The sequence below is a fragment of the Plectrocnemia conspersa genome, unplaced genomic scaffold (genome assembly GCF_051122295.1).
Source record: "Plectrocnemia conspersa isolate PC_06_02 unplaced genomic scaffold, ASM5112229v1 ptg000012l, whole genome shotgun sequence".
Taxonomy (NCBI): Eukaryota; Metazoa; Arthropoda; class Insecta; order Trichoptera; family Polycentropodidae; genus Plectrocnemia; species Plectrocnemia conspersa.
In genome coordinates this window covers 9346354-9362751 of record NW_028277176.1, presented here as the reverse complement: position 1 = coordinate 9362751, position 16398 = coordinate 9346354, and the positions used below count along the sequence as shown (strand labels likewise).

Below are 16398 nucleotides of genomic sequence, written 5' to 3'. Positions count from 1 at the left end.
AAAATAATATAATATTTTAATTGTATGTAATGTAAATATCTCTTCTTAAATACTTACAAAATTGACTTAAATCTAGATAAAATTCTATGACTAAATTTAATCGAATATTAATAATTCTTACCAGCTGAAAATTCATCATACAGTTTATGAAAACACTTATGAATAATTTATGTAAAATGCATATGGTATTAAACTAATCCCTTACATTTATGAACTGCTCAAATACGGTTGAATTTTATACAAATGCACGTTTACTGTACGTTATTATATTTATTATAGATTTACTATCAATATTAAATTATTTTAATAATTTTTACATATATGTAAAGATCAGTAAATATTTATTCAATAAATTTTGCCAAATATTTATCAATTTTTCTGCGAATATTCTAAAAAGTATTTTTTATATTTTACTACTATTAAAAACAATATTGATGGAATTAAACCACTTTAACAGTTATTAATTATTAGAGAAATTATAAAAGGTAACTTCACCTATGGTATAAAATATCCATTAAACCAATGTGTAAATATAAATTTAGTAACCCAAGCTTATTTATTCAAGACAACGAATAATAAATGGTTCAGATAAACATCGTTATTACTTAAATAGAGTGGGAAATAGTTACCATAACAAGCGTTAAATCTTAATCCAATAGGCATCTCTATCTACTTGTAAGCTTTAGAGATATTCCTGAACAGCTTCAGTATTAACAGATGATAATTTCACTCTTACTTTAAAAAAAATAAAAAACCATATTTTTTTGCTAGAGCGTAACTAAACCATAAACTTAAATATTTGAATAGTAAATTTACATGAAAGAGTACATGTGTTTCTAATTTACACACGTACATTTTTGTATTTATTTATTGGTCTGTTTTAATTACACCATTTCCACTTCCAATTAGTTACGCACGTACAATCAAAGTAAAAATCTGTATGACAATACAAAAAAGCATTCAGCTGGTTAATTTAAAGATGGTTGTTTTTCAGTCAAATTTAATTACACTTACGAACAATTTATAATAATTAATTAATTAACTTGTGTTTGTTGAGTTATGGCTCATTAATTTAATTTGGGTGCCACCACGTGAAACCAAAATTGATTCACGAGCGTTCATTCCTTCATTATGAATTTACGTTTTATCGTCGTACGACATCAAACCAAAAGTTATGTAATTATGGCCTCTGAGAGGTGATTGCAATTTATCATTTAAATGATTTCATTACGTTGTGCCTGTCACGCCATTTCAATATTCAACCTGGATATATTCACACGGCCTGCTTCTTATTACTTAAATATACATGGTGATCTAAAAAGAATAACTATATCTTAGGTACTGATATTCCATGATCAAGTTATATTTGAAATAAAGTGTTCTATGTAAAAAATACATTATTTCAAGTATGACTTATACATCTTACAAATCATTAAAAATAGCAATTTTATTAATAACTAAATTAAAGAGTTTGCAAATTTTGTGAATTATTTTAATAGTCAAAGATCTTACTTTTTTGTGTTATATTATAAGGTAGACTTTTGGATTCGCTATTGATCTACTTTCATTAAAAGTATTAATAGTAGCAGAATTTAAAATTAAAATATTGAATTATAATTATCTACGAAACGTGAAAATGAAAGATTTTTTTCATGAGCTTTTATTTTCATGAAAGAAAATTCTGAGGGCTAATTAACCGTAGTAAAAAATATTAATTTTTTTTCAATCAACTCTATTTATCTTTTTAAAAAAGGGCAATATTTTTTTTGCTATACAAGCACGTTACTTTTATATGTTTGACTACGTTATATTTATTAAATGCTGAGAATAATTTTTTAGAGTTTTAAACTAATTTATATATTCTAAAGAGCAACACTTTTATATAACTATAAATTTACATGTATTTAAACTTAATTTAGTTGCGTAGAGAGAACATTTCTGTAAACTTTATTTTCGAATAAAAATTTAATTGGGTTGTCGACAAACGATCTCTATTATTATTAAGTTAAATTTACGGCTGAAGAAGTCTAATTAGTTTATTATGCTTGACCTAATATATACCTAGTTGTTTTAAAACCATAACCAACTACAAAGTTATCTAAATTATACTTAACTGTGTTTTGCTTATCTTCAAATGTTGGTCTAATATACCACTGAAATCTCTATTGTTTTCTATACTTTATTGTATGTTAATAATGATCGAATCCTCATATTATAACACTAAAAGTTTGATAAATTAGGGGTTAAGGCCCTAGAGGTAATTGACTTCGTAGCTAATGAGACTCAATGTGGAATCTAATAAGATTTTTTATTGCAATATTTACTGTGTGTGACGGACGATTATCTGCGATTATTTCCTCAATTATCTTCCAGATAATCGCTGCAGTCGCTTCGTAGAACGACGAAATAAGTCGACGCCTTTAGAAAGCGACGTTCGCTCGTTCAAGGTCGTATTGCATTTTCAGAAATGTCGCGGATGTTGTAATTTATGATATCCGTGACCGTTTCGCCACAAAGTAATTCTCCTAACGACAGAGAATATTTACTGTGAACTCTTGTTCTGTGCGTTCCCCAAAATCCTTTTGTTAATAAATGATCGTTTTTGATCACAGTCATTAACGCGAGTTTAGGATTTGAGACAATGACCCTTTTGAACGTGATCATCTGTGTGTGCTACAATAACATAAACAGAGATTACCAGAGACTTTCGAAAACAATAGTCACTATAGCCAAAATTTCTATCGCCGTTTGTTACCACTAAACAATGTATTTTACTCATCGAAACTTTGGGAGGTGCGACTTTGCAGTAAAAATAGACGTGAAGTGTTTCAGTTCGAGAGCTATTAATTTTCATAATTTATCAAGTTTGGGTTTACGTTTCTACTATTAGCTCTAAAGTACGCGATACGGATATACGGATAATTGCATTTAACACCACCACCTGATACTGAGGACTGATTTACAACTGTATATTCAAACAATAAATATATACGATAGTTCTACGAAGCATTTAAATGGCCAATAAAGTCGTAAACCTCTCAGATCTACAATTTGAAATTTACATATATTAAATTATCAATGAAGCATCTAATGAAGTCGTATAAATAATCGTCTATGTTTGTAATTATTTTGTTATATATTTATTTATATTACTGGATATTGCGCTTAATGCCAAAATCATACGTTGGAAGTGAAGTGGAAGCTTTTAATTACATTTATTAAATCAATACCTAAAACCAATTGAAGGGCTTTAACAAAATTCCTTTTATATTGTTTTATTCAATTTTTACTGCATTGTTTGGTTTATTAGGTCACGCTGTATATTATACTTCGGGCATGTATATAATAAAAGTTTGCACATTTAACCGTGAATGAATGCTCTAAGGGTTTTTGTAAACCGTATCGTTAGGCATATCGTAAATAATTCGATACGGCCATTTTAGGTTTGCCACAATTCGGTAATTTATGTTTTAATTAACCTTTATGCGCTGGACTTATGAATCATCGGCTTGAAATACAACGGCCTGCTTGGTATTAATTAACAAAATTGCTTATTGATTAAATAGTATACGTTGTGCACGTGATAAAAAAAAGTTTTAATAAAATAGTATACTTTTTGCTCACGGTAGCGAGGGAAAATGTTCAATATGCGCATGTATAATTTTAATAATAAAAACACTATTTAATATTTTAATTAAATAAATATATTGAGAGTTAAAAACAACTAAGATAACAATCGGTGGCTTAAATTCAATTACTTTAGCTTAAATATAAAAAAAAAACATGTTACAATATTTTTTTCTAGTCAATATGCCATTAAGAATGGATTATTTACGTTACTATGATACTTTATTGGTTAGTGATATCAATTAGACTATTTTTATTATATTTTCTAAATAAGTTATTACGGTATTGTTGATGTATTATATATATTAAAAGTATGTTTTATAAAACGGTAAATGCCAGCAAGCAACATATGGGTCGGTAGAAATTACTAAGTATAACTGCCGATAGAAATCTGCTTGTTTTGACATTTTGGTTATTTGCTTCTGATTACTTATTATTAGGATTATGCTACGGGCTTTAATATATCCGTATATTATAGCTCTGTCGTTTTTTTTCGAAGCATTTCTGCCTGTTTATTTTTTATATTAATTTAGGGGTTAGAGGGGCTGTAGCTACATTTATATTTAATCGATAGCTCCTCGTTCAAGTTTATTTTAAACCAATGACGCATACATTTTTATCGTTTGACATTCTGTAGAGTGCAACCATTGTTTCAGTTTCCACACATGAAAAATTCGAGTTTGCTCTACATTTCCTCGATATATTTATACAGTAACAGACAACGTTAAAACATGTTTTTTCTTATAATAAAATGTATACTTTTATTAATACTTTTTTTTTATCATATATTGATTTTTGTCAGATATATTATAAAATAAAATTAAAACGAAATCTCAGTCGTGTATTTTCAGGAAAGGTTAATGGAAAAGTTTTGGCACAAAAACGTAAATAATACCTAAAGCAAAAGCAAAGTTCATATGACAATGCCATCTTTAAAACGACCTATACAAATACAATAAAACTTTATAGAGCTAAATACAATTCAAACACGAATTAATTTCCCCGAGTCGATCTCAATCACCATGCAAATAATCGTAAAGAGAATCGCTATGTAAATGCGGAGTTTTAATTTAAATTGAAAGGATTCAATTGAAAATTAATTTGGACGAAAGCGTTAAATACACAGATTCGTTAAATATTCCTCATTTTCTTTCATTGTGTTATTTTGTGTTTGAATCGTTGTAAAATATTCGTATTCGTTAACCACAAACAATGAGAGAAAATCGCTTATAAATGTTTAACCGACACAAAGTAAATAAATACGCTTTCCTCAATATTAAATATTAAAATTATACTTATACAATATTGATTGATGTTTCCTTCCTCATGGATCATCTGTTTACTGACTAAAATTATTTTTTATTATTATTTTACGATTGAAATATATTCAATTTTAATAATTATTTTAGATGAAGAAGACCTATTCATGGTATCCGATCTGCTCCTTGGTGGAGATTTGAGGTATCACATCCAGCATCAGGTCCAGTTCAGCAAAGAGTCTGTCGTGCTAATGGTCTATGAGCTGGCTACGGCTCTGGATTATTTGCACGGAAAAAGGATATTACACAGGTACGGAAAATTTATTTATTAAAAAAAAAACTCTCGTGTTTGTTCCCAAACAAAGTTCTGACAAGGGTCGCTATGTAGATACACACAAATCCGTTAGTTTAAATAATGAGACATTTTGTGATTGAAACGTAGGATATAAAAATCATTTTATATATAAAATATATGTATATCGATTAAAAAACATTTACATTTTATTAAATTATGTTTTGAAATAATTTACTGATAATTTACATAATAGAAAATCAGATATTAAATATTAGTAAAAATTTAAATACGATTTTTTATTACTTTTGCCCTTTTCGCTTTGTTATGTTTCAATAAAAGGTTCAGAAACTTTTATGGCTGATTAGCTTACATACCAAGCTTCGCCCTCGTTTCCAGTTCATATCCTTTAAGACTATATACTAGCGTTTCTCGACTTTTTAATCCTTATAGAACGCTTATGATAATATTTAAATTCTGTACAATCCCTACTTTAATATTATTATATTTCTTATAGAGCGTAAAAAAAATAGCTACAACAATAAACCAGTAGTTTATTTTCTTGCAAACTGTCATATAAACAATTATCATAATCTATTTGTTTTGCTTAACACAAATTTACTTGTCTTATGTGAATTTGGTACTTGTCATTTGCTACACTGAAGCAACTGAAAATAGTAATTTCCACTTTTGCTTTTTAAGTGCAGCGATATATGTATTTGGCGGTATAAATGTGTTATGACGGGTTGAAAATGTGTCAGATTAGCTGTTGCAGAAGATTTATTTTACAATTTAATAGTTGCATTGCCGATTGCGAGTCACCAATGGTCAGAAGACGTCCTTCCGTTGCGGCGCCAAACAAGTTAATAACCTGCTGCTGCTTCAGCATAGTTCTAGAGCAGTGGTGTCAGAAAAAAAAATAGCGCGTATTCTTGAGTATGTATGTACGTATGTATGTATGTATGTACATAAATTGGTAAACAAATTCAAATTTATATAAAAGGTTTTCTATGAGTAAATGCATCGAATCAATTTCTCGTTTATTTGTTGTTTACGATCGTGTAATTATCACTTACCCCCAAGTGTTAAGTGTTGGCAATCAAAAAACTTTAATTTTTATTCAGTCAAGTACTTATGATAAGCAAGTGTAAATATTTCTTACTTAATCATTCATTTATGCTGAAAAAAATGAAGAAAAAATAATGTATGACTTTCATTACCAGCTCTTCTACATAGTTTACAATAAGTTTTAAAATTTTCTGATATGACTAATTTACTGGTAAGCCATACTAGTTTTTTAAACATTTTTGGATTTTATTTAAAAAAATGATTTTTTAATTATTTTTCATTTTAGATTAATCATAATTTTTTAATTTATTTTAAATAGTAACTTCCTTCTACTTGAAGTTAATATATTTTAATGTAATTAAAAATACTTGCTACGGAAGCTAAAGATTCTGAACACATTTTAATCTACAAAGCTGGAAAATATCCTATTTTATAGCTCAAACACATTATTTAAAATTCTCTTTCTACTTCCCTACAAGATTTTTCTATATAGCTAAAGATATGCTCTTTTTTGAGCTTTTGATTTTGTTTATTAAAATACATCATTTTTGTAGCGTCGTCAAAAATCGTTTGCTCATCAAAGTCTCCAAAAGATTTTGATACAAACACCTCTCTATGAATAAAATAAAAGTGTATGTAAACAAGATTAACTTTTTCTTCTTTCACACAAGAAGCAAAACTTTTTATTAGGTGAGCTCTGGATGGAGCATCATAAACACAGTTCCTTTACTAGAGAGTTTTGTTTTCAGACACAAGAAAAATATGGAATATATATATATATTTCTTTGATTTTCTGGTAATTCTTTGCAACAGGAAAAGTTTTATTGAATTTTTTTTTATTACCATATAAAATTTCAATGCCATAAATTAATAAGATTGATGATTCTAAAAAACTATATAATTATATCGGATAATCAAATTGTTTAATTATATAATACTTTTAATTTATCGTACTGCATCTTGTCCCAGAAGTTCATTCTCTTTACATGATAGTATTATATAATTAAGTTATCACTATTTGTGTGACTTTCCTGTTTTTATGCAGTAATTATGCTACCATAATATTTTTCCTGCGCGTTTGAGAATTAGGTAGAGTTTTAAAATATCACTTTTATTTTCATAAGTTTGTGATTTGTTTTGATATGATTTTTATGGAACCATTATTGTACAGTAAGTCCTTAACTAGTGTGATTAATTGGTTCCTAAGTGTAACAAAATTTATGTTGGACGATTTTCGATATTCAATTTCGATGTTTAATTTCGAAGGATAAGTAAAAATACAATTTGTCTACAATTATAAACCTCAGAAATTAAAACGTTATTAAAAAATCAAAAAATTATTACAAAAATGTCGTATACATATTCAAGTAAAAACTATTTATCAAAATAGCTAGTTTGTCCTTAAATATTATATATATAGCCTTTTTTATATATTTATTTATTAGTGTATAGCATTTATAAATATATATATATATATCATATCATAGTTAAATATTATCCCATCGTGGTTCAAATTTTAAATTAAATTAAATTTTACACTTTTTTGATTTTTCAAGAATTTAGAGCCTGTATTATAAAATTTTTTAAAAAAGAGTTTACAAATTTTGAACTCTTTTCAGGGCTTTGAGCACAAAAATCCAATAAAAACGCTAAAAATTTTTGGACTTTTTTTTCTTCAAATATGGCAAAAATTCTGTTAGTTTCAATATGTATGACTTAAGTTCTGCTGTCGTGCTGTGAATGCTAGATAATACTTTATATAAAGACTTTCGCGAGGAAACAAACCGCATTTTTTTCTGATTCACGTAAATTCTCTAGATAACCTACTGTATATTTTAGTTGTTTGTGCCAGACTGGACACTGTGAATAGACAACTAATTTATAAGTCCATTGATAACTTTTACAGCTGTGTCAATTTTTTTACATCGAGTTGTAAACAACAAAGCACCATAAACTCATATGCATTACAATGCAAACTAGATTTAAAATAGTTTAAATCAGTTTATGCAAATTTTATTTTACATTTGCCCCGAAATTTACTGTTTTGTAATGTGTTCAATACGATTATATACTATGTAGGTATGTATTTTTCATAATATTTTTCAACTCGGTATTTCTCTATAAAATGCAGTTTGAGCTCGGCACGTTTCATTGTTAAATACGAGTACGTTCAACAAGTTTTTTAATGAGGTACTGTACTGAAAATAAAAGCAAAATTGCAATTTTAGAGGAGCTTTTCGACCGAAAGGTAAAATCGGGTCATGATTTTACGTTAGGCTTTTTATTGCTTGTTATATATATATTTTATATTAGACATATTGAATGCATAGGATTGGCCAATATATTTTTATTATTAAACGATGTTCATGTTACAATATTACAATATACCTTTAGGATATATTTATTTTTCTGCATAAACAAATATTTTTGAATTATTAGTAGAAGCTCAAAAATGTAAGCTACACATTTTTTTAATGTTTTTTTAATGTATGAGGTGTAAATTAAAAGCAATACTTAGCTATTTGTAGGTTTTCAATTACTTGCTTGCATATTACAATTCGTTAGTAATAATGTAACATTTATTCGTGTCACGTTATGGTTAACATATGAGAAAATACACATGAGTTACTTTATTTCCTTATGCGAGAGAATATTACACATTGTATAACGTATATAATATATACGGTAGTTTAATGTGTAATAATATACTACATACTGTGGTAAATAACATTTATTGCTATATTTAGTAACATCAGAATTGTTTAAATGTAAAAATGATATTATTTTACAGTTAAACGTGTAAAAAAACATGAAAAAGGTAATAAATATCTTTACACATTTTACATTAATAGTTTAAATGAAAAAGTCACTGTTTTTATGCCATATATAAGACATAAGAAACAGTGACTTTTTATATAAATATCTTTATATTTCATAAGAAAATACTTATGTAATAATTATGACAATTGAGTACATTTACAATATAACAGTATCGATTATTAAGTGATAATTTTTTAATTAACATATTTAATAAAGTTTGATATTAAAATATCTAATGAATATATTTTTTCTTTATAAGGGCACTTTTTAAAATTAACATTTTGGTACATTACTCCAGTTTTTGGATTTTTCTGGAATATACTATTAAACTACATTTTTTTTCTCTTAGCCACAAAAAATATAGTCTTTCTAATATTGATTTATAATATTATTATTTTTAACTTTTAAAAATAGGCATATTAACTTTAGCCATGTTATGCAAAATTTTCGACTAATTTAAAATTAAGTATTTCGTGAGCTTTGATGTAGAGTGTCAAGAAGCAGCCAAAAAGGACAGATTAGGCATCCAAAATAAATTAATAAAATTTATGGATATATATATTTTATTTTATATAAAATGTCTCCGTCCACTTGCAAGTCATTAGTTGACAGTATGCTATTAAAGCTATGTGTGGGTCTACTAAATATTAAAAATAAACTTAAAATCAACCCAAACAACTTTTATTTATATTTTCACTACCTTTTAGGATATAATATATTCATTCAGGTGCCCCATTATTATGGCTTGCAAGCTTGTATATATATACTATATCTATGAAATTAGAGTGAAAACTAATAAAATACGTGGGTTCATATAAAATTTAACCGAATAAATTGAATTGTCTTGACAAATATATATAATGTACATTTACATAGTAATGTGTGTTTTTACTTATATTTTAAATCATGTTTTAAAGAGGTTTAAAATATCCAAAGCTTCCAACTATTTTTGTATAATACTTATAAAGTAGACTTTTTTTTTGTAAAATTTTTATTTGTCTACAACGAAATACTTACAATATTATTTAAATTTAATATTACTATGACAATATTGCTCCGTGGATTACCATATGAATAACACTGGACCATACAATGCGTTTGGATAGTGTGGCCTTTTGATGGCATGTTTCCAAAGCACCGCATTATGCAACTAATATGAGTGGCAAGTTTCAATTTTCCAACATCAATGTTTAATGTGGTTTGGTCGATGTTCGCTTGCAAGGGGAGTTTTGAAGCGGCCGCCCTTATATTGAAAATTTCCGCAAGACTCTGTGTTTCGCAATATGGAGCCAAAGTTTAATCTCCGAAGAGTTTTGACTAACTGAACATGACTCGCTTATGTAGTCTGCTTTATAAATTCATTAGGAAATTGTGTCAAGTTGTTGTTTTACATTCTATTGAGCATTTATGCCCCTATGAGTTTATCGATTTCACAAAAGGAGAAAAAACTCAACCGGTCGCATAGGGTCGATGTCAGCAGTTTTTAATTTAATAATTTACATGCGCGACCCCAAAACCCAAGAAAGTAACATTTTAACCGATATTTTTATCGAAATTTATTGTGGTATACAAGAGACTAAGTTTCGTGTGCTATTTCAAAAACAGTAAGAATGGATTAAAAAATAACACTGATTTATCATTACCATATAAGCAAATAAAAAATGCTGGTAATATCAGTAATTATGGATAATAATAAAACAACAATGTTCTTGTAATTATACCCTCCTATTTGAAAGGAGTTACTTAATTTATTAGACTTCATAAATAATACACATTTTTATGTTTTATTTAAGTTCAAGTAATACAATATGTTTTTATCTTGATTTAGTATACGGTTAATATATGCTAATGTACATTAAAACAACTTCGTAAAAATATTATATATTCAAGCTTATCTTATATGTACAAGTTGAACTTTTGACTTTACCATAATCCATCCACTTATAAAACGAATTACTCTCAAATATTCGTATATTTCTTTCAGGTGTTTTATACGAATTAACTCAAAGCCCTTCAAAATAATAATGATTTTTTGTGAGGCAGCTAATTGCTATTGATAAGGAATAGTATGTTAAATGATGTGAAATAATAACAGCTGCTAAAAATATGAAACATTACTGAAGCGGTGCTTATGTTTATTAAAGTGTTCTTTTAATTTTGAGACATTATTAAATAAAAATTATAACTTATAATAATAATTTTATACTACATAAACTCAAATTTTATAAAACAATCCAACCGCTTAGTCATCAATCAGCTCGTACTAGCTAAGGGATTAGAAATTAATGGTAACGCTGCCAATCAGAGCGTTAATCTTGTTAGCGAAATAATAGACCTCGTCTCGATTCGATAACTAAATTTAGCAAACGCTAAAAATTTTCCTAACAAAATGGTAAAAATAAGGCATAGTTAACTTCATTTCACCAACTTTAAATAATAGCAGCACCTTATCATTCGAAAGCAGAATCACTTCCAAAGTCTTTTCTTTATACATATTTTAACACATATCTACAAATATTTTACTCGTTCAGATTTATATACCATTACATTACATGTGTAATCATTTTAATATGTACAAACTTTTCTTTAAAACGTTGATTGTAACAATTTTGAATTAGAAAAATTTCAACCACATAATACATTACTGTTTAATTAGTATTCACGTTATAATTGTTTGCTTCAGCAGCAACCCTCATATGAAATTCTCTTTATACACAAGATGGTTATGTATACCTAGATGATGTACGTCCGTCTGAAGCATTTCTATATAAATAGTGGGATATCCACGACAATGGAAACACTTCGTATTGTTTTCGCACTTCTCGTTAGTTTAACATTTGAGAGAGGAACTAATACAGTATGAATTTATATGGAGTGTCAGATGTAAAACATATGATATTTATTATTATTATATGTAGTAAAGACATGAAAGTGTTAATACTTAAATACCGCTGTTGCAATAGCATGTATTGTGTTTATCTTAACATATGTATTTTAATTTATAATTTGTGTATTTTGACGAAGAAGCCACTAAAAAGAAAATTACCGAGAGATCAAATAAAAAATGTGGTTCTTCACGGCGCAATTTTAATTACAAAACAAATTTGTTCTTTTCTGTAGTTAATACAATACGTTTAAGATTAATAAATTACTATTGCGTAGTTACGCCATAAAATTTAATTTTAAATTTAGGACCATAACATATTTAGCATAACCCTACTTATTATTTGTATAAATCCGTTTAGGAACGTACGACTAACAAAAGTTTTCTATAACCCCAGATTTTTCTATTTTTTTAAACAAACATTCAGCAGTTTTTAAGTGGTTCCGAAAAAAATTGTTATTTCATTCAGCATACGCTTTCTATTTTGTCGATTATATTAAATCAACGTGGTTAGCTACTTATCATTTCTTGAATCAATAAGTTCATATCAAGTAGTTCTTACGAGTATTATATGTTATTGAGGCATTATCGGGTTGTTCGCGTATCGATTTTTTACCGTGATATTTTGACGGATCACACCAGCCATCTTCGGACGAATTTACTGCGTCAGTCACAAGGAGTACAAACCCAAAATCGACGCAGTAAATTCATCCCAAGATGGCCGGTTTGATCCAGCCGAAATATCATAGTAAAAAAAATAATATATATATATGGATTTTAAAAAGAATATATATATATATATATATATATATATATATATATATATATATATATATATATATATATATATATATATATATATATATATATATATATATATATATATATATATATATATATATTTAAAAAAAAATATTTACGTGTTTTACTCGCATTGTTTTTTTTGAACGAGTCTCTCTATATTTCACCGGAGATGGTCCCAGCAACTTCAAGATATTTTTTGTTTTTGTTTTTTTTGAAAAAAAAAATGTGAAAACTCCTAAAGATGTTAACTATTTGATAATATTAACAGTTACGTGCTGTAAATCGTTTTTTAAGGATCGAACATTTGTAACAATACGAAAAAACAATCGATAAAAAAAATTTTCAGTATGCTCCGATCCGTGGAGCAGTGATGGTAATAATATTCAAACTAACGTATTTTTAACATTAAAACCAATAATAATAGTGCGAATAAAAAATCCTTCCCTGCGCGATGTAAAAAAAGTGTACTCTAAAAAAATGTGAAAACTCCTGAAGATGCTGGGACAATCTCCGGCGAAATATAGAGAGACTCATTAAAAAAAACAACGAGAGTTAAACACGTAAATAATTTTTTTTTAATATATTATCGCGTAAAAAATATAAACTAAATATAAACGCGAGAAAATCACGTAATTAAATTATTTTTTTAAATATACATATATATATATATATATATATATATATATATATATATATATATATATATATATATATATATATATATATATATATATATATATATATATATATATATATATATATATATATATATATATATATGTGTGTGGTTGAATGCGTTTTCGCAGAGAAATATTTGGTTAATATTTCTAGGAGTCGGATTACTCCGCGTACTTTTTTAATTCCGTGTGGAATCATAGTCCCTACGATCTGAACAACCACATGCTGGGCTTTGCCCACACCGGATGTTCATATTCTCAATTTTCCCCTGAGGATAGCCGGGCGAATCTGGCCGAAACGTAGGGACAATGATATTCCACACGGAATCAAAAAAGTACGTGGAGTAATCCGACTCCTAGAAATAATAACCATATATATATATATATATATATATATATATATATATATATATATATATATATATATATATATATATATATATATGTGTATATTTAAAAAAAGAATTTAATTACGGGATTTTCTCGCGTTTGAATTATTTCCTCTATATTTCGCCGGCGATTTTCCCGGCATCTTCAGGAGTTTTTCACATTATTTTTATATGGTACACTTTTATTTACTTCGCGCAGGAAGGGATTTTTTACTTGCGCTATTTTTTTGGTCTTAATTTTAAAAACACATAACAATACGCAAAAACGATCGATAAAAAATTCGTCAGTTTGCTCCTATCCGCGGAGCAGTATGGGTGTAATAATATTCAAACTAAAAAACGTGTTTTTAAAATTAAAACCAAAAAAATAGTGCGAGTAAAAAATCCCTTCATGCGCGAAGTAAATAAAAGTGTACCATATAAAAAAATGTGAAAAACTCCTGAAGATGCCGAGAAAATCGCCGGCGAAATATAGAGGAACTAATTCAAACGCGAGAAAATCACGTAATTAAATTATTTTTTTAAATATATTGCCGCGTAAAAATAAAAACAATTTAATAATATATATAAATATATATATATATATATATATATATATATATATATATATATATATATATATATATATATATTATATATATATATATATATATATATATATAAATAATACTTAATATATATGACAATGACAAGCACGCTCGGGTGATGTAAAAACTTCCTATTTTGACATTTGTCATATGTGAGAAAGTTACAACCGTAAAATACACCTGTGACAATTCGACCAAGTATGACTATGACAAACGATACTGTTTGGATTTTATTTTTCATAAAACTATTTTTCAATAGAAATTTAGGTTCTTTTTGAAATTGATATGCACGTATGTATGGAAACGTATTTATTGAGTTTTAAAAATATATATTTAACGTGTTTCTAAAAACATATTTTTATGAGTTTTGTAGGAACACAAAGATGTGCTTTTGACATAAGGCTAATATAAATTACGAACTGACAGTTATAGCATTTTCTTACGTCTTAGCATACGGTGGGATTCGGTAGTTTTATTGACGATAAAAATATCTAAATGTCAAAATGTATTAATCCGTTAAAAATCTATTGTACCATGTTTCAAAATAAATATTTAACTTATCGAATTCTTTTCTGATTGATTATTCAATGAGTGAAATACCTTTCGTCTGATAAAACACTGTGGCAATTGGAAGCGGTTGTCACTCACGTACCAAGCTTTCGTTCTTTATTCACGTCACGTAAAAGCTCAAACGGGCTTACGTAAAGGTAACAACAGAAATGGCACGGGCGTGAGATAGCTATGCAGAAATATTGAATTTGAATGAAAAATAATTGAAAATTAAGGACTGACCTTGAATTTTAAATTGTACGCTCAAGTCTCAAAACCAAAGTATATTTATGAAATTATCACCCTAATGGCTTTTACAAAGTTTAAAACTTCGGATACAAAGTATAATTTTGTTCATCATAATATGCAAATGCCTTTAAAATTCAGTTAGACTTTCTTGTTTGTATTTTTATACACGAAGCTTTGTTTATATGTTTTTTAATGGTATATATTTTACTTTCAGAGACATAAAGCCGGACAACATCCTACTGGATGAAGAAGGTAAGCTATTGTCTAATATTTTGTTTTGATTAAACTTAATGATGAAGTGTTGCCACAAAAATTTACTTTTAAAATAATCGTAATATGACTTTTTATAAGGCAATATATTTTATATTTGTTGTTCATATTCATATTCATATATTTTGTATTAATTTTTCATACATACATATGAAAAATTAATACAAAAATACTTTTTCTATAAAATACAACAATATTATTCTCACGCACTTTAATCGAATTGACAGTCTATTCCTTATACAATAAAAATAAATTTCAAACAGGCAATAAGGATCATATCTTTGCTTTTGTAAACTATGTTAAAATATTATTTTTTAATATTTAGTAATGCTGTATTTCATGATTATGGTCTTTCAAGTATTATTATTATTTATTTTGATTAAATTAAATTTACAGTTTATTATACAATACGTTCTTATGAATTTACAACAGTTTAAAAATATAAATAAAATTCATCCATCGTGCTTCTCTTATTTAATTTTGCTTGAGTGATTTCTATTCCGAGCTAAGGCACAAATTCACTGATTTTAACTCATGTACATACATATATTATTATAGTTATATACAAGAATTTATTCACTCATTTGAACCGTTCTAAAATATGTTAACGCAGATTTCGTAAAACGAATGCTATGCCGCATTTTCTGTAACGACGGATTATTTTCATCACATTTAATGAAAATTTAGACAATTTTTAATAAAGGATGTTTTATCTGTATCGTGTATTGCGTATATATTATACAATGGTATGAAGTCCCTTCCGAGTGGAACGGAATCATGTTATTGTGGTTGGTACGATTTTCATCTGTATATTCCGGTACCAAAAAACATTTATGCTATATATAATATAATCTGGTGGGTAGGAAGCTATAAAAATGAACTTGAGAGTGCTTTTTTACATTTGATGAAAATGTGGCGAAACC

General features: G+C 27.2%; 1 protein-coding gene across 1 annotated transcript in view; it reads left to right on the top strand.

The window, feature by feature from the left end:
• The window catches only part of LOC148228141 (serine/threonine-protein kinase 32A), a 98461-nt gene that overhangs the window by 58012 nt on the left and 24051 nt on the right, over positions 1-16398 (top strand). The window contains exons 5-6 of the mRNA XM_088199502.1: positions 5037-5196; positions 15420-15457. Coding sequence (XP_088055628.1) covers positions 5037-5196; positions 15420-15457 — 198 coding nt within the window. The remainder of the gene's footprint in view (positions 1-5036; positions 5197-15419; positions 15458-16398) is intronic.